The sequence below is a fragment of the Podarcis cretensis genome (assembly GCF_951804945.1).
Source record: "Podarcis cretensis genome assembly, chromosome: 15".
In the NCBI taxonomy this organism is placed as follows: domain Eukaryota; kingdom Metazoa; phylum Chordata; class Lepidosauria; order Squamata; family Lacertidae; genus Podarcis; species Podarcis cretensis.
This window is the reverse complement of record NC_137185.1, coordinates 23,012,178-23,034,799: the sequence shown is the minus strand read 5'-3', so window position 1 is coordinate 23,034,799 and position 22,622 is coordinate 23,012,178. Positions and strand designations below refer to the sequence as shown.

The following is a 22,622-nucleotide window of genomic DNA, read 5'->3' as shown; positions in this document are numbered from 1 at the left end:
CTACAGTTGAGCGAGGTGCCGGCTAACTCCACCCTCCTGCGCGCCTGGGATTGGTGGGCCATTGAGAGGCCTGCCCAACGCACGCTGCTCACACAAGGCACACAGCTTCGCTCAGCCGCCACCATCTCAGGCTCAACTGTTGTGCTGGGCTCTGCTTGCCCACCCCAGGCGCTCAGCTCCGGCCTTGCTCTGCTGCCGCTCCTCTGTTGATGCTGAGGCAGCAGGCCAGGTCAGCTTTGCCATGCGTGTCTCACTGGCCTGCCCTAAACAAAGGTCAACAACTTTGGGTCCCCCCCCCTAAAAAAAGGTTGACAACTCTGGGCAACCTGGGCACCTTGTATGCTTAAGACGGTCCTGGTCTGGTTGTTTCCCAATGGGAAACTAACTGCTAACGGAGCAGAAGACTGCAGGAGATGTGCAGGTTAGGGCTGACTACGCACCATACATTGGAAGCATACAACTTCCCCAGAAGATAATTCCCACAAATCTCTTTAGACCAGTCTGCTTTGGTGAGTATTCTGTGAAAAGGTGGTCATGATGAGAATGCAGAGTATGGAAATTTCCAGGGGGGTGGGGTGACCTCTGGGTTCCATTTCTCTGTGGGTTTTTGAACCTCAGTTCTATCCCAGCCTCAGGGTGAGATGAAGGCCACAGAGGAGCCTAGAAATATAGCTCTATTTACAACCCATAATTGCATAGCCCAGCCTCTGCCACCAGCTCAACCTACGCAAGCATAATTTTAAGCTGACATTTCTGCCTCTCGCTGCCAAGCCTTGCACTGGCTTAAATCAAACCATTCCGCTTTCCCTCGCAGGTCAACAACAATGGCGTCGTTTCCTTTAATGTACTGGTCAGCCAGTTCACGCCAGAGTCTTTCCCCCTGGCTGACGGGAGGGCTTTTATCGCTCCTTTCTGGGCAGACGTCCACAACGGCATCCGAGGGGAAGTCTATTACCGGGAGAGCACGGATCCTGATCTCCTCAAGAAGGTCTCCAAAGATATCCGGAAGTATTTCAAGAACCTGCCATCATTCAACGCTGTGTCCATTTTTGTTGCTACTTGGGAAGAGGTCACCTTCTACGGAGGCAGCAGCACAACCCCGGTAAGGGTGGAACATTAACGGGATGTGATGTGCTAAAACCAAGTTTAGAATTATTTCACAGTGGAGGAACTTAGGAATCTGCTTCATGCTGTGTCATGCTGAGTCATCTCACTCTGTACTGTCTACATTAACTGGGAGGGTTTCTCCAGGGTTTCAGGCAGGAGTCTATCCCTGCCCCCAGAGATGCCAAGGATTAAACCTGGCGCCTTCTGCATGCCAGAGAGAGGCTCTACCACTATTTTGTCCAAGTGCATGTTCTGAGTAGGAGCCAACACTAAACTCCCAAAAGGAAGCCACTTCTGTATAGCAATAAGTACAAAATGTGCACATACCTGGTTATGTTTGCTGATCTTACCTATGGGGAGCAGGAGTTTGTTGCATGATTGTTCAGTAGGAATCGTGTGGGGGATGTAGAGGGGGCCGTGACCCCAGGCTCACATATTTGAGAGGACACAATCAAGTGCCTCCATGACAGGCACAGATCCCTAGCAGCTGAGATGCAGCGACAGGCAGGTTGGTCTAGCAGGCAGGTGGATGGAGGCAGCAGGCTATGAGCCTCTTGGAGGTGGGTTCCTTTCACCCTCTGTGTGGGCTCTGTTTGTGCCCCCCCCCCCGGCACACGCTCCTACCCCAGCTGGACTGGACTGGGCAGTCCAGGGGGGGCACAACACTTGTCCCGCCCCAGGCGCTGGCAACCCACGCTACGCCACTGGTAGGAATTCACGTTGTCCTCTCTGGACTTGCACACGATGTGCTTAGAAAACTTGTATGTGAGAGCATTGGAAGTGATGGAACCATACATGGGTTTCATGTGCTAAACTGTAAGGCAGTAATTGAATGCAAGGCTGATAGTAAAGCTACAAGAGCACCCTGTTTGTGGCAAGAATTCTGCAGCAGAGGCAAGCCCCTTCTAGGCCAGAGACAGGGAACCTGTGGTTCTCCAGAAATGCTTGGACTCCAACTCACATCAGCCCCCGTCAACATGGCCAGTGATCTGGGACAATGAGAATCAGTCCAACAACATCTGCAGAACCACTAGTTCTCCCACCTCTGTTTCAGTGCTTGGCATGTGGCGGTTAATCTCCTGACAATGTGCTGGGCCCTGGAGGTCCAAAGTGGATCCATTTCAGATCTGCCTTGCATCCCAAACATCTGAAATGCATCGATGGTGTGTGCTTAAAACCCATGGATTAAAAATATGTCTGTATACAGAATTCAGTGGCAATTCCATTTGAAGTCAATTTTGAAAGGTCGCCGAGTGTTTAAAATGTTGATATCTTCCCTTGATTTCTTCCCGGGACAGTGTTGTGTCCACAAGTTACTGGATGAAGCTCAGTGACACCAAGTTGGAGCATGAGTTTACTACGTCTGCTTGCTGTTTCTAGAGCTCTTTAGACTATTAATTCTGTGCTTTTCCTTCTCCACCAAACCAGTTTCCAGATGCTCTGCTTAAGTTACTGCAGAAGTCTGGAGCCCAGCTTCTCAGCTTTGCTCATTTCCACCCCATTAGCATTTTCACTTAGTGTGTCCCTGCTTTTAACAACTTGATAGTGGGTCTCTCTATTGAAGAGAGGCTTCATCTAAATTGTGGGCTCCAGGGTGGGGAAAGGGTAGGTGCTGTTGTCAGGGGCAGTACCTGAATGAAAATGCTATTTGACTTGATAAACCCAGCCAGTCTCTCGAGTCGCCAACTGGTCCCCAGTGGATATTTAATGGAACCAAGAGAGATCTTCCAGATACAGTATATAAATGAAGGTGTATATATCTATAGATATACATGTGTGTGTGTAGCCCACCTTCAGTGTCCCCTCTGCCACAATAAATTAATCTTTGGCTGCCATCCATCATCTTAAAGCCTGCCTTTTGGGAGAAGAAAATAGCCCCCCTCCCCATCAAAAAAAAAAAAAATCTTTTGGCCCAAGCGACTGATCTGATTTCCAGAACTTAAATGTAAGTAAGCACAGATGGAATTTCTCCTCTGTGATGTTAATCGGAGCAGGCGGGGAAGGAGGGCCATTTCAGAAATGAAGGTTGCTTGCTTGTGTGTCCAAAAGAATCTAACCGCCGCACAAAAATCCCAACAGGGTTCTTAAAAGCATAGAAGGGGAAAAATGAAAGAGAGCCATTTGCAACGCTATCACAACAAAAAATCAAGCTCCAGTCAAAGAGGGGATTGATCGCAGTTGGCTGCAATGCTCATTCATTGATTGCAGCTAATGCTGATATTATCAGGGGAGAGGGGGCACTGTTCCCCAGTCGCTAGTGCAGAGACCAGAACTACCCACGCATCTTACAGATGTTGAATATCTAATAAAGGTGGCATCATCGAGTGGTGTGTTTATGGGTTGTATCCACTTAGCTTCAACTCAGAGTAGACCCACTGACATTAATAGATGTAAATTAGTCACATCTATTAATGTCAATGGGTCTGCTCTGAGTATAACTAGGATTTGATTTGATTTGATTTGATTTTCTTTCTGCTTTGTGTTTGCTTTTGGTTGGTGTATTTATTTATTTTTTTGTATTTGACTATTTTAAAGATTCAAATGATGCAGAGGGCATAGTCGATTGGCAGTGTGTGTGTGTGTGTGTGTGAGAGAGAGAGAGAGAGAGAGAGAGAGAGAGAGAGAGAGAGATTTGACTCAGTACTCAAACCTTGATAAAAGTGTCATGGGTGCCAGCACAAAATGGCTGCCATGGGCAACAAAAATGGGGGGAATGCACTCTGTAACAGTGAGTTCCATCACAAAAAAAGCACAAGTGAAAGGAATCTTGTTCTGCTGCCCTTGTTGTACAGTGGTACCTCAGGTTACAAACGCTTTGGGTTACAAACTCCACAAACCCGGAAGTAGGTGTCCCAGGCTGCGAACTTTGCCCCGGGATACGAACACAATTCCTCTTCCAGGGCCATGGAGGCCTATGTAGGGAATGCGTGCCTCGGGTTAAGAACGCTTCGGGTTAAGAACGGACTTCCGGAATGAATTAAGTTCGTAACCCAAGGTACCACTGTATCTTATGATGAACAGCATAATAGCCGCTCATTTAGAGATCATATGAATGATTATATCATTTCAGTCTGCTGAATCATTAGTCCATCTTGGTCCAGTATTGGACCATCAACCTATCTAGCCCAGAGGCAGCTGACCTATGTCCCTCTTGATGATGTTGGACTTCAACTCCCATCATCTTTGCCTAGTGTCATGCTGACTGGGGATGATGGGAGTTCAACATTATTTGGAGGGCCACAGATTAGCCATACCTGATCTAGTTAATTTTTGTGCCTTGATAAGGTAATGGGCTGGATGAGGGCCAATAACTTGAAACTCAATCCACACCAGACAGAGGGTAGTTACTTTGAGGGCTGCTTACCTGCCCAGGTGAATGATGTGTCAACCTGTTCTGGAGAAGGTTGCATTCACTGTAAAGGTTCTTAGTTTGGAATTCTTAGTGATCCCTCTGTGTCATTAGAGACACAAGTGGCCTCTCTAGTTTGGGATGCCTTCTACTAGCTTGGGCTAATACACCAGCTGGGATCCCATCTTGCCTCCAGGATCTGTGCCCTGGTGATCTCCTGTTTAGATCATCACACTGTGTTGCACCTGGGGCTACCTTTGAAAACAACCTGGAAAATTCAGTCAAGGATATGGCTGTCAGATTCCTAACTGGGACATGTTGTGTTGCAAACATATCACATCAGTACTTTGCCATCTTCACTGGCTCGCAGTCCAATTCAAAGGACTGGTGTTGACCTTTAAGGGCCTTCATGGCTTGGGACAATATCTGAAGGACTCTTCCTCTTCTCCCATGTACCTACAAAGACCTTGAGGTCTTTGTCAGAAAGCCTTCTACAGGTGCCATCACTAGATGGGGAGTTGTGGGTGGCTGGAGCAGAGTGTTCTGTTTGATGAAGGTTCCCCAGTTGCAGAAGGCCCTCCTCGCAGAGGACGATCTGCTGCTTCCTCTAACATCCTTTTGGAAGCCAGTAAGGACCTTTCAAGGTGGCACTGTAGGTTAAACCACAGAGCCTAGGACTTGCCTATCAGAAGGTCGGCGGTTCGAATCCCTGCGACGAGGTGAGCTCCCGTTGTTCGGTCCCAGCTCCTGCCAACCTAGCAGTTTGAAAGCACGTCAAAGTGCAAGTAGATAAATAGGTACTGCTCCGGTGGGAAGGTAAACGGCGTTTCTGTGTGCTGCTCTGGTTCGCCAGAAGCGGCTTAGTCATGCTGGCCACATGACCCAGAAGCTGTACGCCGGCTCCCTTGGCCAATAAAGCGAGATGAGCGCCGCAATCCCAGAATCGGCCACAACTGGACCTAATGGTCAGGGGTCCCTTTACCTTTACCTTTACCTTTACCTTTACCTTTAAGGACCTTTCAAACCCCCACCCATCTTTCAAATCTTGTTGTGACCTTTTCTATCTGTTCTAGCTCTTATGTTCTATTCTCCACTCTTTGATCCCGATAGTAATTTTGACTCTGATTTTTACGCCGCATCACATTTGATTGCATTACTGTGGGTTTTAAGTTGTGTGTGTGTGTGTGTATGCATTTATCTCATAAACCACTTATTATATGTTGTTGTGTGGAAAACAGAAATATAATGCAAATATTGTGTGTGTGCTACTGTGATTAGCAAAGCATCATTTTTATCAACATGGCAAAATGTTTTAGCAGCCGATGAAGGTGGGAGGCAAAACATTTTTCCACACTAATAAAAAAAAATACTCTACTTAACGATCTCAGTAATTTATATACTATATTAGCGATTAACTGAATACTAAAATAGACCCAGAGCAAGTTTGCATGAGGTGCTGTCTGATGCTTCTGTAACCGCCTATAGTGAATAAATAAATAAATATAGGAGGGGTTGAACCTGGGACCATCTACATACATAACAAACATACATAATGTTATTTGTATGCTGCCTTTCCACAGTTCAAACCATGCTCAAGGCAGCTTACAACATGGAAAAACCACATACAGGCATTCCCCCAGTTATGCACGTTTTATTTGTGTGTGACTGCTTTTATGCAGGTCGCCGCAAAATAAATAAATTGATTGGAATGCTGTGCCTTCCCTTGCTTGGGGCTGCTGCCCAGAAGTTGCTCTTGGTCACTCACTTGTTGTGATGCGAGGGATTGGAGAGAAGGCTTGGAGGAGCAGCCCCAAGTGAGAGAAGGCCCAACAGGCGGTGGCCCTGGTGGCACATGTGAGTCTCTCTCTCTCCCCCCTCCCTGCATGCCCTATTAAAATGAGGTACTCCCCCCTTTACGCTATTTCAGTTATGTGCACGGAGCCCAGAACATAAACCCCACATAAGTAGGAGGATGCCTGTAACTACAACATAATAAAGTAATTATAAACAATAAACAAAACAAAACAAAATACACAACTGAAAGGAACTATTTCCATAGAAATCACAAGTTCTAAAATAAAGATATAAAAAGCTAACAGCAACAATACCCTGCCCCAACAACGCCCCCTGTAAACAATACCCCAGCCCAAGAGTCTGTTTTGTGGACTCAGCTTTTGTAGCTGGAGTCAGTCCAGGCCCTCCCTTCTCAGGCCAGGTGGGAAAAGGCCTGCAAGGCAGGGAGCAGGTCTTCCAGGCCAATATGGTCTCTGGTCTCTTCAGCAGCCTCAGCTTTTGCATTCAATGCATGTCCTCTACCATTGAGCTCTGGACAGGTGTTTGACCAAATACACCTTTCAGCCATTTTTCAAACCTGATCAACTTACATGATACCCAAATAAAGCATCATGAGATGCCCCCACTAAGCAGGGCCATGGTTTTGTTTCCCAGGGGATACAGATGTTGTTGTTTTGTTTGTTTCCCCTGCTGTCTCCACTGGGAAACTGTGGCTGTGCTCTGAAGCAACAGACTCAAATCAGCTTCAACCAAAGGGCATGCTCCTTCGTGCTTCTTTGCCTTTCCTGAAACGACCTTTACCAATCTCATTCTCACTCAATTCAAAACGTCTGGAGGAGGCAGCAAGGTTGAGGAAGCATGGATTGTTTTGGGGAGAGGGAATTGCATTTGCGGCACAGTGCAATTTGTTTTGAACGGCACCATCCTTCACACAAAACGGCGAGGAAAAGACACTGAAGATTTACATACAGAATATAAAAGAATGTGGGCACTTAAGGCAGGGGAGGGGGTGACATTCATCCCTTTCAGTGGAACTTGTAGCAAGATTGCCTTTTCCCCAGTGTCAAATGGTTTTGGTTTGTACCCTTGCAGAATGGTGTTCTGAAAAAAAAACTCATACGCATTCTGGTGACTCTATTGTGCAATAGACTTCACAATCTGTTGTGCAATGAGTTTCTGCTAGTGCAACTGCTGCATTGGATTCTTCTGTTGCTCAACATGAATACTCATGTGCAAGAGCCCTTGTGCTGGTGCGCAGAAAACGCTGGATGCATCCCCTAGTAAGCAAAGTATTCCAACAAAGTCCAACAGTGGGCTAAAGGCTGTTATGTTTCCGGGGCCAGATCATCCTTCCCAGGCTCTGCACTTTCTTTGAGACGTGGAAGATCTATAATTAAAGGGGCAGGGCATTGGTTTGCAGCCCAGAACTCCTCCTCCTCCTCCTTTCTGACAGTTCCCTCCACAATTGTTACCTGTGTTGACAATGTGGTCTCTGCCACAGGGGAAATTGGTTCCTTGGGCAGGGAAGATGCTGGCCTGGGGTATAGACACTGGAGATGCTGGCCTGGGGTATAGACACTGGCCTGGGGTATAGACACTGGAGGTCCCTGTTCAGAAGTCCCTGACTCAAGAGTCACTGAGCTGATGAGAGCCAATGTGGTGTAGTGGTTAAGAGTGGTAGACTCGTAATCTGGTGAACCAGGTTTGATTCCCCGCTCCTCCACATGCAGCTGCTGGGTGACCTTGGGCTAGTCACACTTCTCTGAAGTCTCTCAGCCCCACTCACCTCACAGAGTGTTTGTTGTGGGGGAGGAAGGGAAAGGAGAATGTTAGCAGCTTTGAGACTCCTTTGGGTAGTGATAAAGCGGGATATCAAATCCAAACTACTACTACTGCTACTACTACTACTACTACTCCTTCTCCTTCTCTTCTTCTTCTTTTCTTCTCAAGCTATGATTTAGACCTGGATGTGGTGCTAGGGCTTGGGTTGGTTTCTTCCTTTAGTTCTACTGCCTGGCAGAGCCAAACGGCCCCTCCCAGCTGGAGCCCAGGCTGCTGAAAATGAGGAAGATTCATTGTCCAGTTGGCTGGCTGGAGTCAGCCCCAGGATCTGAGGGTACCTCACTGCACAATGTTGTACCCTTGATATTCAGTGACTCACCCCAGCTGCACAGAGACGCAAAGCTTCCCAGTTTGAGCCCTGGCAGTGCTTGACAGCTCCAAGCACAAGGTCTGGAGCTGATAAACTGGAAGCAGAGCGCAGCTGAGTTTTCCCTGTGGTGTTCCAGCCTGGGGAACGGAAGGAAATGTTGTGGGTCTGCTGAGTGGAAAAGGTGGGATATATCAATAAATGAGATCTGAATATGATCCAGTTGAAGTTCATTGCAACTAAGCCTGCAATTTCATTGTATGCAGGTTGTACATTGACAATAAAGGTATTACTATTACTATTATTATTATTATTATTATTATTATTATTATTATTATTATGCATAGTTATTGGGGAATCAGCCCTGCTGGTCACCACATCTTACACCATGCATTGAAAGCACCTTCCATCTCCAAAACCAAATGTAGTTGGTTAAGGGCACTGGGAAATGCAGTTCTGCGAGAGGTAGTCTATAGTTCCAAGGATTCTTTGAAGCACCATGTGCTTTAAATGTATAGTGTCAATGTGACTGTGAAATTGGTGGAGGGGGACTTTGCTTAGTGGGAACACCTCTAGTTAAGGATGTCAGCTGCAAACATGTCATCCCTAGTCCAGATCTCACCTTTGTCCCAACACATCTTCTGAAGGACATTGCAAGATGTTGTCTCTTTCTTTTTTGACAAATAAAGGGGGTGGGGAAGGAAAAGTCTCTCTTTTTTAGTGCTTACCTTATCATACTGGAAAGTGGTTGGACAAACATCAGTGTATGTATTGATTGGGCTGAAAAACATCATCATCAACAACAACAACAACAACTGATAGGCTGTAAAAGCCAGACACCCAACTCATTCTCCACCTTTCCACCCAAAAATACAAGCATAGGGAAATGGCTTCATAAGTTAAGAGGAGCATTTGCTTCACTATTGTGGGTTTTAGATTTATTGGGCCAAATTGGTTCTTGGTTTAATCATTCCATTAAAGTCAGGGGAATTAAGGATGCCGGCCGGAGGGAGGAGAGAGCTGGTCCGCTGGGCCCACTTTTATGGTGGTTGAAATAGGAGGTTCTATAAAACACATGTCATGGAGGGGCCATAAAAGGAGAAGTTACACACTGCCAAAATTGCTTTGAAATTGGGCCTCTTCCAGGCACTGGGCAGTATCCCGACCCGATGTAAATTGGAATCTCATGCATTTAATTCTCCGAAGCGGAGCTATTTTAACTCTGGTTGAGCATGCGGCTCTGAGTGGCTGTCGTTTGATGTATCATCTGCTGGACTATTTTAATATTCTGTGATTTCGTATTTTGAATTTCCAATTGCATGAGGAGACTTTAAAGCAGCTTTAACAGGCATTGATTTGTTAGCCTGACCACTCTGCATCCCAGTGAGACAAGTCCCAGGGGGACAGATCCAGACTGCTATGCTTACTGCCGCCACCTTTTAACTCGCACATTATGGACAGCCCAGTCTTGTGTTTTTTTAGCATACTACTGGGGCAAACCACATAGACTATCAATGGGCTTATTGCAGTTGAAGCATTACCATGCCTATCTAATATAGCATTTGTTTTAATTGTTGAAACTTCTCAAACTTAAATTGCACACTCTCCAATGAAAATAGGGACGTCCTATTCTATTATTATTATTATTATTATTATTATTATTATTATTATTATTATTATTATTATCAGAAGGGCACATTCAGGCCAGACCAGCCTCTCCTGGTTGTGGCTTTGAAATCTATTCACTATTAGATTAATTTCCAGGCCCTTTTCTTTTCTCTCCCAAGTAGGAAGGTCTTCTAAACTTAAATAAACAAACAAATCAATGGCCAACATATTCTGTTGCCTAGGTTTTGGTGCAAAATCCTGTTTACTGTTCTACAAAAGCCAGGGTTTGCATTATTATACTATCTGAATAGGGAAGGTAACCGAATAAGATAACGCTTGTATGGATAAAAATGTGATGGTGGGAAGGCTGATACCAGAAGTTCCAGAACAAAGTTTTAGTCATGTTTTTCTGTGCTTATTCTAACACTGCCATCTATAGGACATACAAAGTACAAAACGGGTAAATTAAGATATTTTTGTGGGAGCAACATCTGTTGAGGTTGAATCAACAGCGGAACGAAAATTCAGTGTGTGCATTGCAGTGTGTGGAACAGACTAATTCTTTGCTCTGCTCTGTCTTGCTTACAAAATGTCAAGATTATATCCCAATTTAAATGTTTTCAGTACTAAATGTTTTCAGCCAACTAAAGGTGCTGTTGGGCTTTTAGGGACTAGAAAAAAAAAATATTGAAATTTGGTGTGCTTAAGATGTTGTGCCCTAATTTCATTAATTAAAAAGTTGCACTTATTTGTTTATATTTTTTTTAATTGTTTGGAAAAATTATTCAAACTCAAAGGAAAAGCTTAGCCAAAGGGAAGCATTTATCTCACTGTCTAAAACAAGCATTTGTGCTTCAAACAGGTGAACACCTTCCAGGCTCTCCTGGTCTCAGATGGAACATCCTCATTTGCCATCTTCAACTATGAGGAAATAAACTGGACCACAGGGACTGCAAGTGGAGGAGACCCTCTGACAGGCCTTGGTGGTGTGATGGCTCAGGTAGGAACTTGAGTTTCTCTCCTTAGGCTGTCTTCACCAGTGATCATTTTGGTGCCTAGCATCCATGAGGAAAAAGCAGGCAGCTCTGTGGGTGTAAAGAACAGTATCTAACACCCCCTCCAAAAAAAGGTCCCAAGTTCCGGAAAGGGGTTATTTTGCCTATTTCTCCACCTGTAGCATCCGAGTTGAGAAGGGACATGTTCCTGTCCTCCTCCCCTTCAAGGCCCAGAGATTATGTTCAGCCTGAGGAAACAGGCGGCAGGGCCCATCTTGAAAAGTGGGCCTGTGCCTTGCCCTGAGGCAAAGATCTTAGTGAGAGATACGGCACTGTGGAGTTGGGGAGAAGTAAAGGAGTTGGAGGAAGAGCTGAATCCATCCATCTGTACATCCGTCCATCCATTCCTCTATGGCTCATCAAACCTGGTGGTCTTGTGGCTAGTAGCAATAGGAATCACAATAGGAATAGAATGGCAGAGTCACTACTCACAGTTCAGAGTGTGGTTCAAAGAAACAGACTGAGCCAGACCACTGGTCCATTTAGATCAATATTGTCCATGCTGGATGGAAGCAGGTCTCCAGTGTTTCAAGCAAGGGATATTCCCAGCCCTACCTGCAGATGATGGAGATTGAACCTAAGACCTTTTGCACAAAAACAGCTGCTGTTCCATTGAGCTATGGCCTTTCCCTGTAAGTTCAGTGTTTGCTTCAGCACAGAGACAAAAATGCTTCTGAATACCAGTTGTTGGAAGCCACAGAAGAGAGGTTCCTACATTTGGTTCCTGCTCGAGAGTTTCCCACAGGCATCTGATTGGCTGCTGTGAGAACAGGATGCTGGACTAGATGGAACATTGCTGGCCTGATCCAGTGGGTTCGTCTTATGTTCTTATTCCAGAGGATTGTTGCAGCAAAAACAGCAGTCTTGTAGCTCTGAAAGATTAACGAATTTGTTCCACCATAAGCTGTATGATAGACACTAGAAGATGAAGCCCACTTCATCGGAGGCATATCGTGGGGCACCACTTTCATGAATAGTCGCTGTGTTTATTTCCCCACTTAAGCTCTCCTTGAATTGCAAGAGTCTCTACTTTTATTGCACTCGCCATTTTCCACTGCATTTTGCAATTTCCCCCAAGTGTGTGTGTATCACACATGTTTATGCATACGCTTGCCAACTGAAGATAACTGCACAGCTGACAAAGTGTACCCTGCTTCACAAAAGGTTGCACCTGCCTTCCCTGCTGCATTGCTTTCTGGGTGTTTTGGATCAGGACTTGTCATCACTACTGATGGGAGTGTTGGGATACTGCTGGGGAGACGGGGGCATCAGGCAGGCCCCCAGCTGGCTCCAGCCACCGGCCAGCAGCCAGACGATCACGATCACCGGTCTCCCTTGGAACAGCATTGGTCAGCGACACGAGCCTCAGATATGTTTAGAGACCCATGCACGCTCTGTCAGCAGAGTGTGTAAATCTTCTCACAGCAGAAGAGGCAGACAGGGAAATGTGTAACCATAATGTAACAGCATTTTATTCAGCACAGTTCAGGAACAAAGGAAAACATGTCTGCTTCCCTTCGTCTCCAGCAAAACAGCAGTAACACAAAAGCTATATACAAACGGAAGTTCCCAGCAGACTGTGCTGGAAATGTAAACAGGCATGTGACACACAATAGTCATGCCTGTCCCTTGTAAGGTGGAACGGAACTATATCCTAACAGGGAGTTCCATCAATCAGTTCATCCATCACTTGATGACGGCCAGTGACCAATATTCAGAAGGAAACTTTGTGCAGATGTCCAAAATAAGTACAACCCCCCCCCCAGAAAACCACAACAATAAAATTACTAATAACTGCATCATACAATAGAGCGCCAGGCACAGAAAACATAGTTGTAACACTGCTGATATTAACCCTGGTGAGTTTTATGAGCAAAGCTTAGTTACCCTGGAAAACAGGGATGTGCTGTGATCTAAAAGGAACAAAATAGCATAAAATGCAGCTGCAGTAGAGGCTGGATCTGCTGCCTGAGGCAACCACCTCCCCTTGCCTCATGGGTGGGCTAACCATGGGTGCAGCCTTTTACTCATTCCTCTCCCCCCCTCTCCCCTATGTATTGTAGGCTGGCTTCAACGGTGGAAATAGCACCAACTTTTTCAGCATACCTGGTTCCAGAACCCCAGATATAGCCAACATAGAAGACACAACCAACGTCAATGTGCCGGGCCGCTGGGTGTTCAGAATCGATGGGAGGGAAATTGACCCAGCCAACGGGTGCAGTTTTAGAGGTAAGCAATAATTTATTTTTTTTAATCCCACTTTATGTTGTTTCCAACTTTTGATCCAGGCAGCAAAATGTTGACTACACTGACCGTCAGTGTTTTGGGCAGTGTTTTGCAGCAATGAATACCTGCTCTGGCAGGCAGCCTCTGCAACCTGGCAATGTTTGACATATGCGTTCAAAACTCATAATGCATATTAAATATTTGTTTATTTATTATATTTATTTATTCTTTCTTTCTTTTTTGGTCAAAGAATGAAAATCAAAGCAACATATACAAAAAAAAGGACACAGAACACATTAAAAACCTAGGGTAAAACAACCCCAAAGGCACAAATCTATAGATAGATAGATGATAGATAGATCCAATGACACTTCACCCTGCTAAGAGAAATTTAAGATCCAATGGAGTTGATGAGTATCAATGTTTCTTCCTGGTGCTCAAAAACAGAAAGTGATGGCACCAGTCCCACAAACCTTAAAACACCCTCCCACCAAATCTGGTGCCCTTCAGAAGGTTTAGACTACAACTCCCATGTTTCCTGACTATTGGCTCTGCTGGCTGGGGCTGATGGCAGTTGTAGTCCAAAACATCTGGAGAGCACCTTGCTGAGGAAGGCTGTCTTACAACAACCATGAGGAAGGCTGTCTTACAACAACCATGAGGAAGGCTGTCTTACAACAACCATGTAAACCAGGCCAATATAGTCTCCATACTGCAGACTGGGCCCTGAGAGAATAGCAGTTTGCCGAAGATCACCTGGATAACTCTAAGGTAAGATTAGGCCTGGGCGGGAGGGACGTCCCTGCCTTGACACCTGTGCATGAACAATGAACCTTATTCATTACTTACAACGGTCTAAGAGGGCAGGCCACATCTGTGCTACATCTCTGCTTTTAAGCCTGTTTAACTGGGGTTGTTGACGTGGGTGGCGCTGTGGGTTAAACCACAGAGCCTAGGACTTGCCGATCAGAAGGTCAGCGGTTCGAATCGCCGCAACGGGGTGAGCTCCCGTTCTCGGTCCCTGCTCCTGCCAACCTAGCAGTTCGAAAGCATGTCAAAGTGCAAGTAGATAAATAGGTACCGCTTCAGTGGGAAGGTCAACAGCGTTTCCATGCGCTGCTCTGGTTCGCCAGAAACGGCTTAGTCATGCTGGCTACACGACCCGGAAGCTGTACGCCAGCTCCGTCAGCCAGTAAAGTGAGATGAGTGCTGCAACCCCAGAGTCAGTCACGACTGGACCTAATGGTCAGGGGTCCCTTTACCTTTACATAACTGGGGTTGTCATCACATTTCATCCTAAACTGAGAAACTTAAAGTAAATTCCTACTCAGGCAGAACACACACGGAATTACAAGGGGAGCTGAAAGGTTCTGTGAAATTGCTTGGAGGAATTTCTTGCATCCCTGTGGTGACCCTCCTGAAGGAATTATAGGAACTGTAGTTTGAGAGGATGGTGGGGGGAGCAATAAGCTATGAGAGCATGGTAGTGAATTGTCATAATTTGTTAATATTTGTTCATTCTCGCTGATAATGTTGATGTTAATTAGCGCAGAGTACCTTACAGTCATTATCTTAACCTGTCTGATAATAAAGGACAAATGCAGTGGAGACCGCTAAGAGCCTCCTACATTTAAAAAAAATGATCTCATTTAATGCTAGTAGGTTGCATTGTTCTCTCACTTCCTTTCTTATCTCTGGTAGTAGCAATTAATGGGAAACGCAAGCCAGGTCAGTCTGTTGAAGTGAAAGCAGCAATGAATCCCACGGCACTTCCATTTATAGCAGCAGTGGGGATCCTGTGGCCTTCCAGATATGGCTGGGCTCACATCATAGAATCATAGAACTGTAGCATTGGAAGGGACCACAAGGGTCATCTAGTCCAACCCCCTGCCATCTTTTTTGCCCAACATATTGCTTGAACCCACGACCCTGAGAATAAGAGTCTCTTCTTCTACTGTCTGAGCATCCTTGAGCGTTGGACAAGCTGGCTGGAGCCAATGGGAGCTGCAGTCTAACAACAGACAGAGGGCCACAGATGAGCCATGAACATCAACAGAGGCATCCACAGAGCATCAGTTTTTATATTAGTTCATATGGATGGTTTTATTGTTTAAGAGTTCACTGGATGGGTTTTATGAGCTTGTGTTTCTGTGTTTTCTTTTGCTTTTACCATGTAGGTTGGCTCTGTGCTTTGAAGCATTCTATAATATTTGTTTTTTTAAAAAAACAACACATGGCTGTCCAGATGTTGGGGCTACCAGTCCCCAACATCTCATGACCTTTGGGCATGCTGCCTAAGAAAAACAAAAGGGCCACAGTTTCCTCATCAGTGGAGGCTGGTCGATTTGGGCAATCTCCGCTTGGTCTCAGCCAGCTCCCACCCTCCTGGGACAATCCCTGGCTGTCATCTTCCTTCTCCTTAATCTCAGTGTTGCCCTTGTAGAACCCAGCAGGAAAGAGGAGGAGGATGGGGACAAAACTAGAATCAGTTGGCTCTTCCTGATATTGCCTCTGGCTCCACCTACAGGTGGCCTCCTGGCCTTGCACCCTACCAGTCCCAACGGACACCAATCACCACTGTTCCCCATCCATTCTTTATCTGCCCCAGCATGTCCTGAAACACTGAGGCTTTCTCACAATTTGCAGCTAACAGAGAAAATGTGCAGATTGTGCTCACGTAATTTGCAACTAACAGATGAATCAAAACAACAAGAGCCACACCACAAGGCTGCCACTGCTTCATTACTACTTTTCTATTAAGTTATGGTCCTCTTGTGCTAGATTTTTAAAATACCAGCATTGATAGGGATCCTATTAACCTTATCTTTACAAACACAACATGCTAGCTGATAACAAGCGAGCCCTTCCTGCACACTCCGTTGGAAATGCCATCGCCTTGAAAAGATGCTATGGCTGATCAAACATTTCCCCGGCTCCTGAATTATGGATCTCAGATGCGTTAACAGGCCTCCCTGCATAATGTGTGTGTGAGCATCAGTATAAACAGGACCAAAACTCTCTCTGCCACCCCACAGGGACTTGAGTGCAGGGAGATTATAGCATTAGCAGTTTAGGAATTTAAAAGAGCATATATCCTTTCTCTGCCACAGGTCTGAGAATATTCTTTCTCTGCCACCTGTCTGCACACTGCTGGGATCAGAACATGCGTCTGTCCATCTGGCCATGTTGGATTGGGGAGCCCCAGGGCTGACCCACAGACAGGAGAGTCAGCCTGGAGGCAGAGGCGACTGCAAGCCAGAAGCTGAGCTGCGAAGCCTGTCCAAAGCTCAGGGGCAGGAGTGGGTTGGGATGAGGATGAAGTCAAGCCAACAGATGGGGATACTGGCAGGCATGGAAGCATGGATGGAGGGAGATAAAGGAGGAACAGTCAGGTTGAGAGGCAGAGATATCTAAAGCAAAGCTAGAGAGCCGTATACCAGAGTCTGGATGGTGCCCAGGCAATGACCCAAGCTCAATATGGTGGAAATGAGAAGGAAACTTCAGCTGCAGACACACTTTATTCTAGACTTAATGGAGACTGAGTACTGGTTTTAGCTATTGCAGACCATACACAACCTACAACTATGGCATATTTCTTTGCTCCTGAAAAGCTGGTTGTGGCGTTTGCCCTCTTGGGTGTGTGATATCATGGTGGGTCATAAGGAAAGGGTTAAATGAGTGTGAAGTAGGAACACAAGGGGAGGAGGTTGGCGTTAGAGTTGGAGTTGTTGGGGAATCAGTCGGGTGTTAGAGAAGAGAGAGGGAAGATAAGTCTGTGGGTTGGGATAGTTTGATGTGAGAGTGTAAGAGAATCCGTTAAGAGGAGTCAGATGGACAGTTGGTGTTATGTACTGAAGTTCTCACCCTGGGCCAGCAGGGGGATACTGTAGATAGTTATGCAAATGAAGGATCGAAAGTGACATTCAGTGATTGGATAGTTTTAGAAAGTTGCTACAGTAACGTTGTACTGGAGCTCTATATAAGCAGGCTGACTGAGCTCCTCAGTTCAGTTCTGTTATGGCTTCTGAATAAACAAGAGCTGTTTGAAGAATCGCTGTGTCGTCTGATATGCTCACCCACAACTTAACAGTTGGGATAATCAGTTAGAAGTTATTAGGAAGGTATAGGGCGGTAAAGAAGCTAAGATTAAGAAACTGACAAGAAAAATTATCTTACACCATAAACTTGATAATGCTTATAAAATAAACTTGTTTATTTGGTTTAATGTTAACAACTGTCTGGACTCTGTGTGTACCTGAGAGAAATGGGTTGGTGGCAGCGGGGAAGCAACCACAGTGGTGGCACAGGGATCAATAGACCGTCAAACGTCCGGGGACCCTGTGTGATCACCACACTGGTTTCATTCATTCCATGTGAAAACAGGTGTGGGAAGAGAGTGTATCCACGCCTGCTCAGTGACATTCAGCAGAGGGGTGGCCTTTGCCAAAATTACAATTGCCACTCTCTTCTTCATTCATCTGGGACATGTGCCAGGAGGAAAAGGCTTGGATAACCTAATCAAAGAGATGGTTTTCCAACCCGAATCGAGTAACCTGCAGACAGCAGAATCCAGAATCCCCAGACCACACCCCTCACCAGTTGTGCCTCCTCTTTGGCCTGTCTAGAATTATTTATTTCAATTGATTTGATTTCATTCGGTTTACATCCCAGCCTTCCTCCCAGAGGAACCCAGGGCAGCAACATGTCTTTGAACTCTGATAATATTTCTTACTTGTTTGGATGGCAAACAGAGATGTGTGTGAGTATGTGTGGAAACTGGGCTACTGTGCAAAGGCAAAATTCAACTTCGTTGCTCCACCCACCACTAGCATATCTCCCCCAGAAGTTTGCCTGGAAGGAAATGTAGCCCTCAGGCTGAAAAAATCCCCCACCCCTGATACAAAATTTTGTATTATAGATAAACACACACACAGTGGTTTATTTTCTGTAATGCTGTGTCTATCATGAAGTATTGTTGCTTCGAAATTATGCTGCTTGATGTTTAATTACTGCTAATTCATACTGGAGGAAAATGAGCCTAACTAAGCAATTGCAAATTAATGCCCCTTGAGTTGCAAACATAACTCACCCAATTGTTACTAGAATTCAGTTACGGCAGCGGTGGCGTATTTGAGATGTAATTCATGCTGCACGGATGTAGTAATTTGTTGGTGCCAGAAGACTTTGTCGGAGCTTAATTGTGGTCAATGCACTGCAATTTGAACATGTTGAGTTTTCGTCTTCTCGTGCTGTGAACGTAGAAGTGACACCTACTAAATTCAAGCAGCTTTTGCAATTCAGGATTGCTATCATTTGAAGTGTGTGTGTGTTTAAAATTGATTTACTCGGAGTAAAACATTGTTGCATCCAGATCTTTGCTACAAAATGGGCTGATTCTTTTTCTTGTTCATGTTCTTATTCTTTTAGGCCAGTTTCTCCGTCAAGGAGAGATATTCTGGGAAAGCGCAAACTGCTCCATCAAATGTCGTTGCCTGGATTTCAACAATGAGATATTTTGCCAGGAGGTGTCTTGCGGCCCCTATGAACTCTGTGAGCCAAAGGATAAGTTCTACCAGTGTGTGCCAGTGGAAAGCAGCACTTGTGTGGTCTTCGGGGACCCTCACTACCACACTTTCGATGGCTTCCTCTTCCATTTCCAGGGTTCTTGCTCCTACCTCCTAGCCAGGCAGTGTTGGCCAGGATCCATCCTCCCTTTCTTTAGCGTGGAAGCCAAGAATGAGAATCGAGGTGGCTCTTCTGTTTCCTGGCTAAAGGACATCTCTGTTGAGGTTTATTCACACAAGATAATCATCCCCAAAGGCAGCTTTGGGAAAATTATGGTGAGAGTCAATTCTTACATTATGGGGAGAAAATTCAATTAAGGGCCCTTGATTCATTTAAAATTAGGGACCAGCAAATACGTCAATTTTGGTTTCTCTCAATTTCTCACTTTTCCAGTCTTAAAGATCAGCTCTCCACATTTCCACTTCTTTTTGTGATTTATTTATTTGTATTAAGTCACAAAAATTCATCAGCATTTTAGAGTGGATTTCTCCCAGTGCAAACTTCTTTGCAAAGCTTCTTCTTCTTCTTCTTTTTCTTCTTCTTCTTTGAATTTATATACTGCCCTATACCCGGAGGTCTCAGGGCAGTTCACAGAAAAGTTTAGCTTAATATAATGCATTTTTACATGATATTTTCACTAATACGTGCTATTTTATGCACACTTTACTCAGTCATATGCATTGTGTGCATCTTACTTGGTTGAAGAAATGTTTTGCAAAATTTGGAGATGTGCAATTTCTCCTCCAACCCCATTTAAAACTAGAGCTAGACTGAAAAAATGGGATATTTTCACAAACATTTTTGGCAGCAAAAATCAACCACCACCACCGCCCTTTTGGCAATTTTTCAGGGACTGCAAAGTTAGGATAGTGCTTCCCAAGCTGTTGCGCTCAGCCTCGGAGAAGTTGTCATGTATCCAGCTCTGATTGGCTACATAATGCCATGACACCACTACATTTGACCCTCTGTTGGCTGGGAATTTACCAGGAAGAAGTTTGAAAAGGAAAAATGGCACTGGAATAAGAACGCTGGTGGTGCTGGTTGTAGTATTGTCAGACAGCCAGTTGGAGAGGGAGGTGGGTGTTCAAATAATATCAGGGTTGTTTGGAGAAATATTTCATTTGTAAAGCACCAAAACCTGCTAACAATACATGAAATATTAGCTCAGAATCCACTTAACACTGTTCCTTGTAGGCTTCCGTCATTAATACTGGGGTTATCCTTTCTAGGTTTTTATTTTGACATTAAAAGAGCATTTCACGTGGTTTTCAGTTCATCTTGAGAAGTGTGTGTAGCTGCTGTCTGAACGCTCCTTTCAGACAGGGGTGGTCAACTGATGCCTTTGGGCTGGATAAAGCTGAAGGAGACTTTTTCCTAGCTCCCAGTGGACCTCACACCCAAAGTTTTTAAAGTTATTCAGAAATACACTGTTACATCTTCCTTCACACTTCAATGTCACCCCTTTTATACACAAGATGTAAATGGACATCTTCCTATGTACTGCTATGCTTGAGCGTATATGCTGCACATTACAGTCTTTCTGGCTGGATGGTACCAACTCGGTTATGAAGTAGAACACCTCCAGGTTATGGTTTGGAGAACAAAGCATCTTCACTACCCCAAGGTCATTCCTGCCTTTAGGATAGTGGGGTCCAAAACTGAACTTTCTGACTGAATTCCAGATTGCAGCATTCCCCCCCCCCCTCAGTGCAGTGCTTAATAAATTTGAGGGGCTCTGTGACTCATAATGTTGGGTTGTATCAAATGTAGCCCTTTGTAAGCTTCCCATGAGTAGCAGAATTTCCCCTTGTGCAATGGGACTTTTCTCGCTCCCCACCCCCCACTGTGTGCCCCCTAAACCTATTTGGGGTTCCCCCAACTCTTCAGAGCGGATCTGAGAAGGGGGTGGGTGGGTGCAGTGGGAGGGGGAGGGGAAATCCTGTTGCACAAGCAGAGATCTTTGTGCTGGCAGGATCGTTCCTTAGCACTGCATTGAATACAAGCCATTATTATTAAATAATAATGGTCAGGTTAGCAGAAGGTTTGTTATAAAATAGTAAATAAATACTTTTTGGACACTCCTCTCCCCCCCCCCACTGCCTCTCCCTATGTCCCCTCCTCTCTATTTATATATATTTCTAATAAAAGAAAACAAACAATGTTTTGTATTTTGTACCCATCCTGCAGATAGACGACTTGGTTATGTCTCTACCTGTTTTCCTGGAACTGGGGGCCATAAAAATCTACCAGAGTGGTTTGTCGACAGCGGTAGAAACAGACTTTGGCCTCTTAGTGACCTACGATGGAGACCATTATGCTGCTATTTCTGTCCCAGGCTCCTACATCAATGCCACATGTGGTCTCTGCGGGAACTACAACAAGAACCCAGAGGACGATGTGCTGCGCTCGGATGGGAAAATGGCCACGTCGGTGCTGGATCTGGGGGAAAGCTGGCGTGTCTATCACCCTGAATGGAAGTGCTCCCCAGGCTGCTTAGACAACTGCAGCCTTTGCGATGCAGTGACCGAGTCCCTCTATTTTGGCCCCGAGCACTGTGGCTTTATCAACAAAACTGGAGGTCCTCTCTGGGAATGTGGCGCCATCGTTGACCCTACAGCTTTTGTCCACAGCTGTGTTTATGACCTGTGTAGCATCCGAGATAACGGCACCGGAGGGCTCTGCCAAGCCATTCAGGCTTATGCCTTGGTTTGCCAAGCCCTTGGGATCCCCATCGGAGAGTGGAGAGCACAGACAGGATGCGGTAAGTGGGCGTACAATGGAGCTTCAGAAAGATGCAAACTTCCAGGAGCAAACAAGATGGGAACAGGGGCCGTTCTTGGACTACAACTTCCATCATCCCAAGCAATGGGTAGATTTGTTGCTTTCCATTTCTCTCCGTTCCTCGTTTTCTCAATCTTCAGTTCAGTTCTCCACATCTCGTCAATTTGTGATTTATTTATTTTTGTAAAAAGATGAAGAAGTAGGGCCACTGGTGCAAAACAAGGTTTGTCCCCGACTAAGTCCTACTCATCATAGACCCACTGAAATTAATGGACCTAAGCTAGTCATGTCCATTAACTTTGATGAGTCTTCTCTGAGTAGCATTGAGTACAAACCCACATTTAACAACATAAGAACATTGGACAAGTCATGCTAGATCAGGCCAATGGCCCATTTATGCTACCTTCTTGTTCTGAAGGTGAGCAACCCAGGGTTTCCCAAACTTGGGTCTTCAGCTGTTTTTGGACAACGATTCCCATCATCCCTGACCACTGGTCCTGCTAGCTAGGGATGATGGGAGTTGTAGTCCAAAAACAGCTGGAAACCCAAGTTTGGGAAACCCTAGACTGACCAGATGCTTGTGGGAAGCCTGCAAGGGGGACATGAGTGAAACAGCATTCGGCCCAGCTATGGTAAAGGTAAAGGTAAAGGGACCCCTGACCATTAGGTCCAGTCGTGACCGACTCTGGGGTTGAGGCACTCATCTCGCTTTCTTGGCCAAGGGAGCCGGCATACAGCTTCTGGGTCATGTGGCCAGCATGACTAAGCCGCTTCTGGCGAACCAGAGCAGTGCACAGAAATGCCGTTTACCTTCCCGCCAGAGTGGTACCTATTTATCTACTTGCACTTTGACGTGCTTTCGAACTGCTAGGTTGGCAGGAGCAGGGATCGAGCAACGGGAGCTCACCCCGTCACGGGGATTTGAACCGCCGACCTTCTGATTGGCAAGTCCTAGGCTCTGTGGTTTAACCCACAGCGCCACCCACGT

General features: G+C 45.6%; 1 protein-coding gene across 1 annotated transcript in view; it reads left to right on the top strand.

Annotated features, from left to right (window-relative positions):
* Positions 1-22,622, top strand: part of LOC307203779 (alpha-tectorin-like) — an 84,037-nt gene that overhangs the window by 9,390 nt on the left and 52,025 nt on the right. Inside the window, exons 3-7 of the mRNA XM_079954897.1 lie at positions 815-1,102; positions 10,870-11,007; positions 13,126-13,291; positions 18,716-19,128; positions 21,041-21,614. Coding sequence (XP_079811023.1) covers positions 815-1,102; positions 10,870-11,007; positions 13,126-13,291; positions 18,716-19,128; positions 21,041-21,614 — 1,579 coding nt within the window. The remainder of the gene's footprint in view (positions 1-814; positions 1,103-10,869; positions 11,008-13,125; positions 13,292-18,715; positions 19,129-21,040; positions 21,615-22,622) is intronic.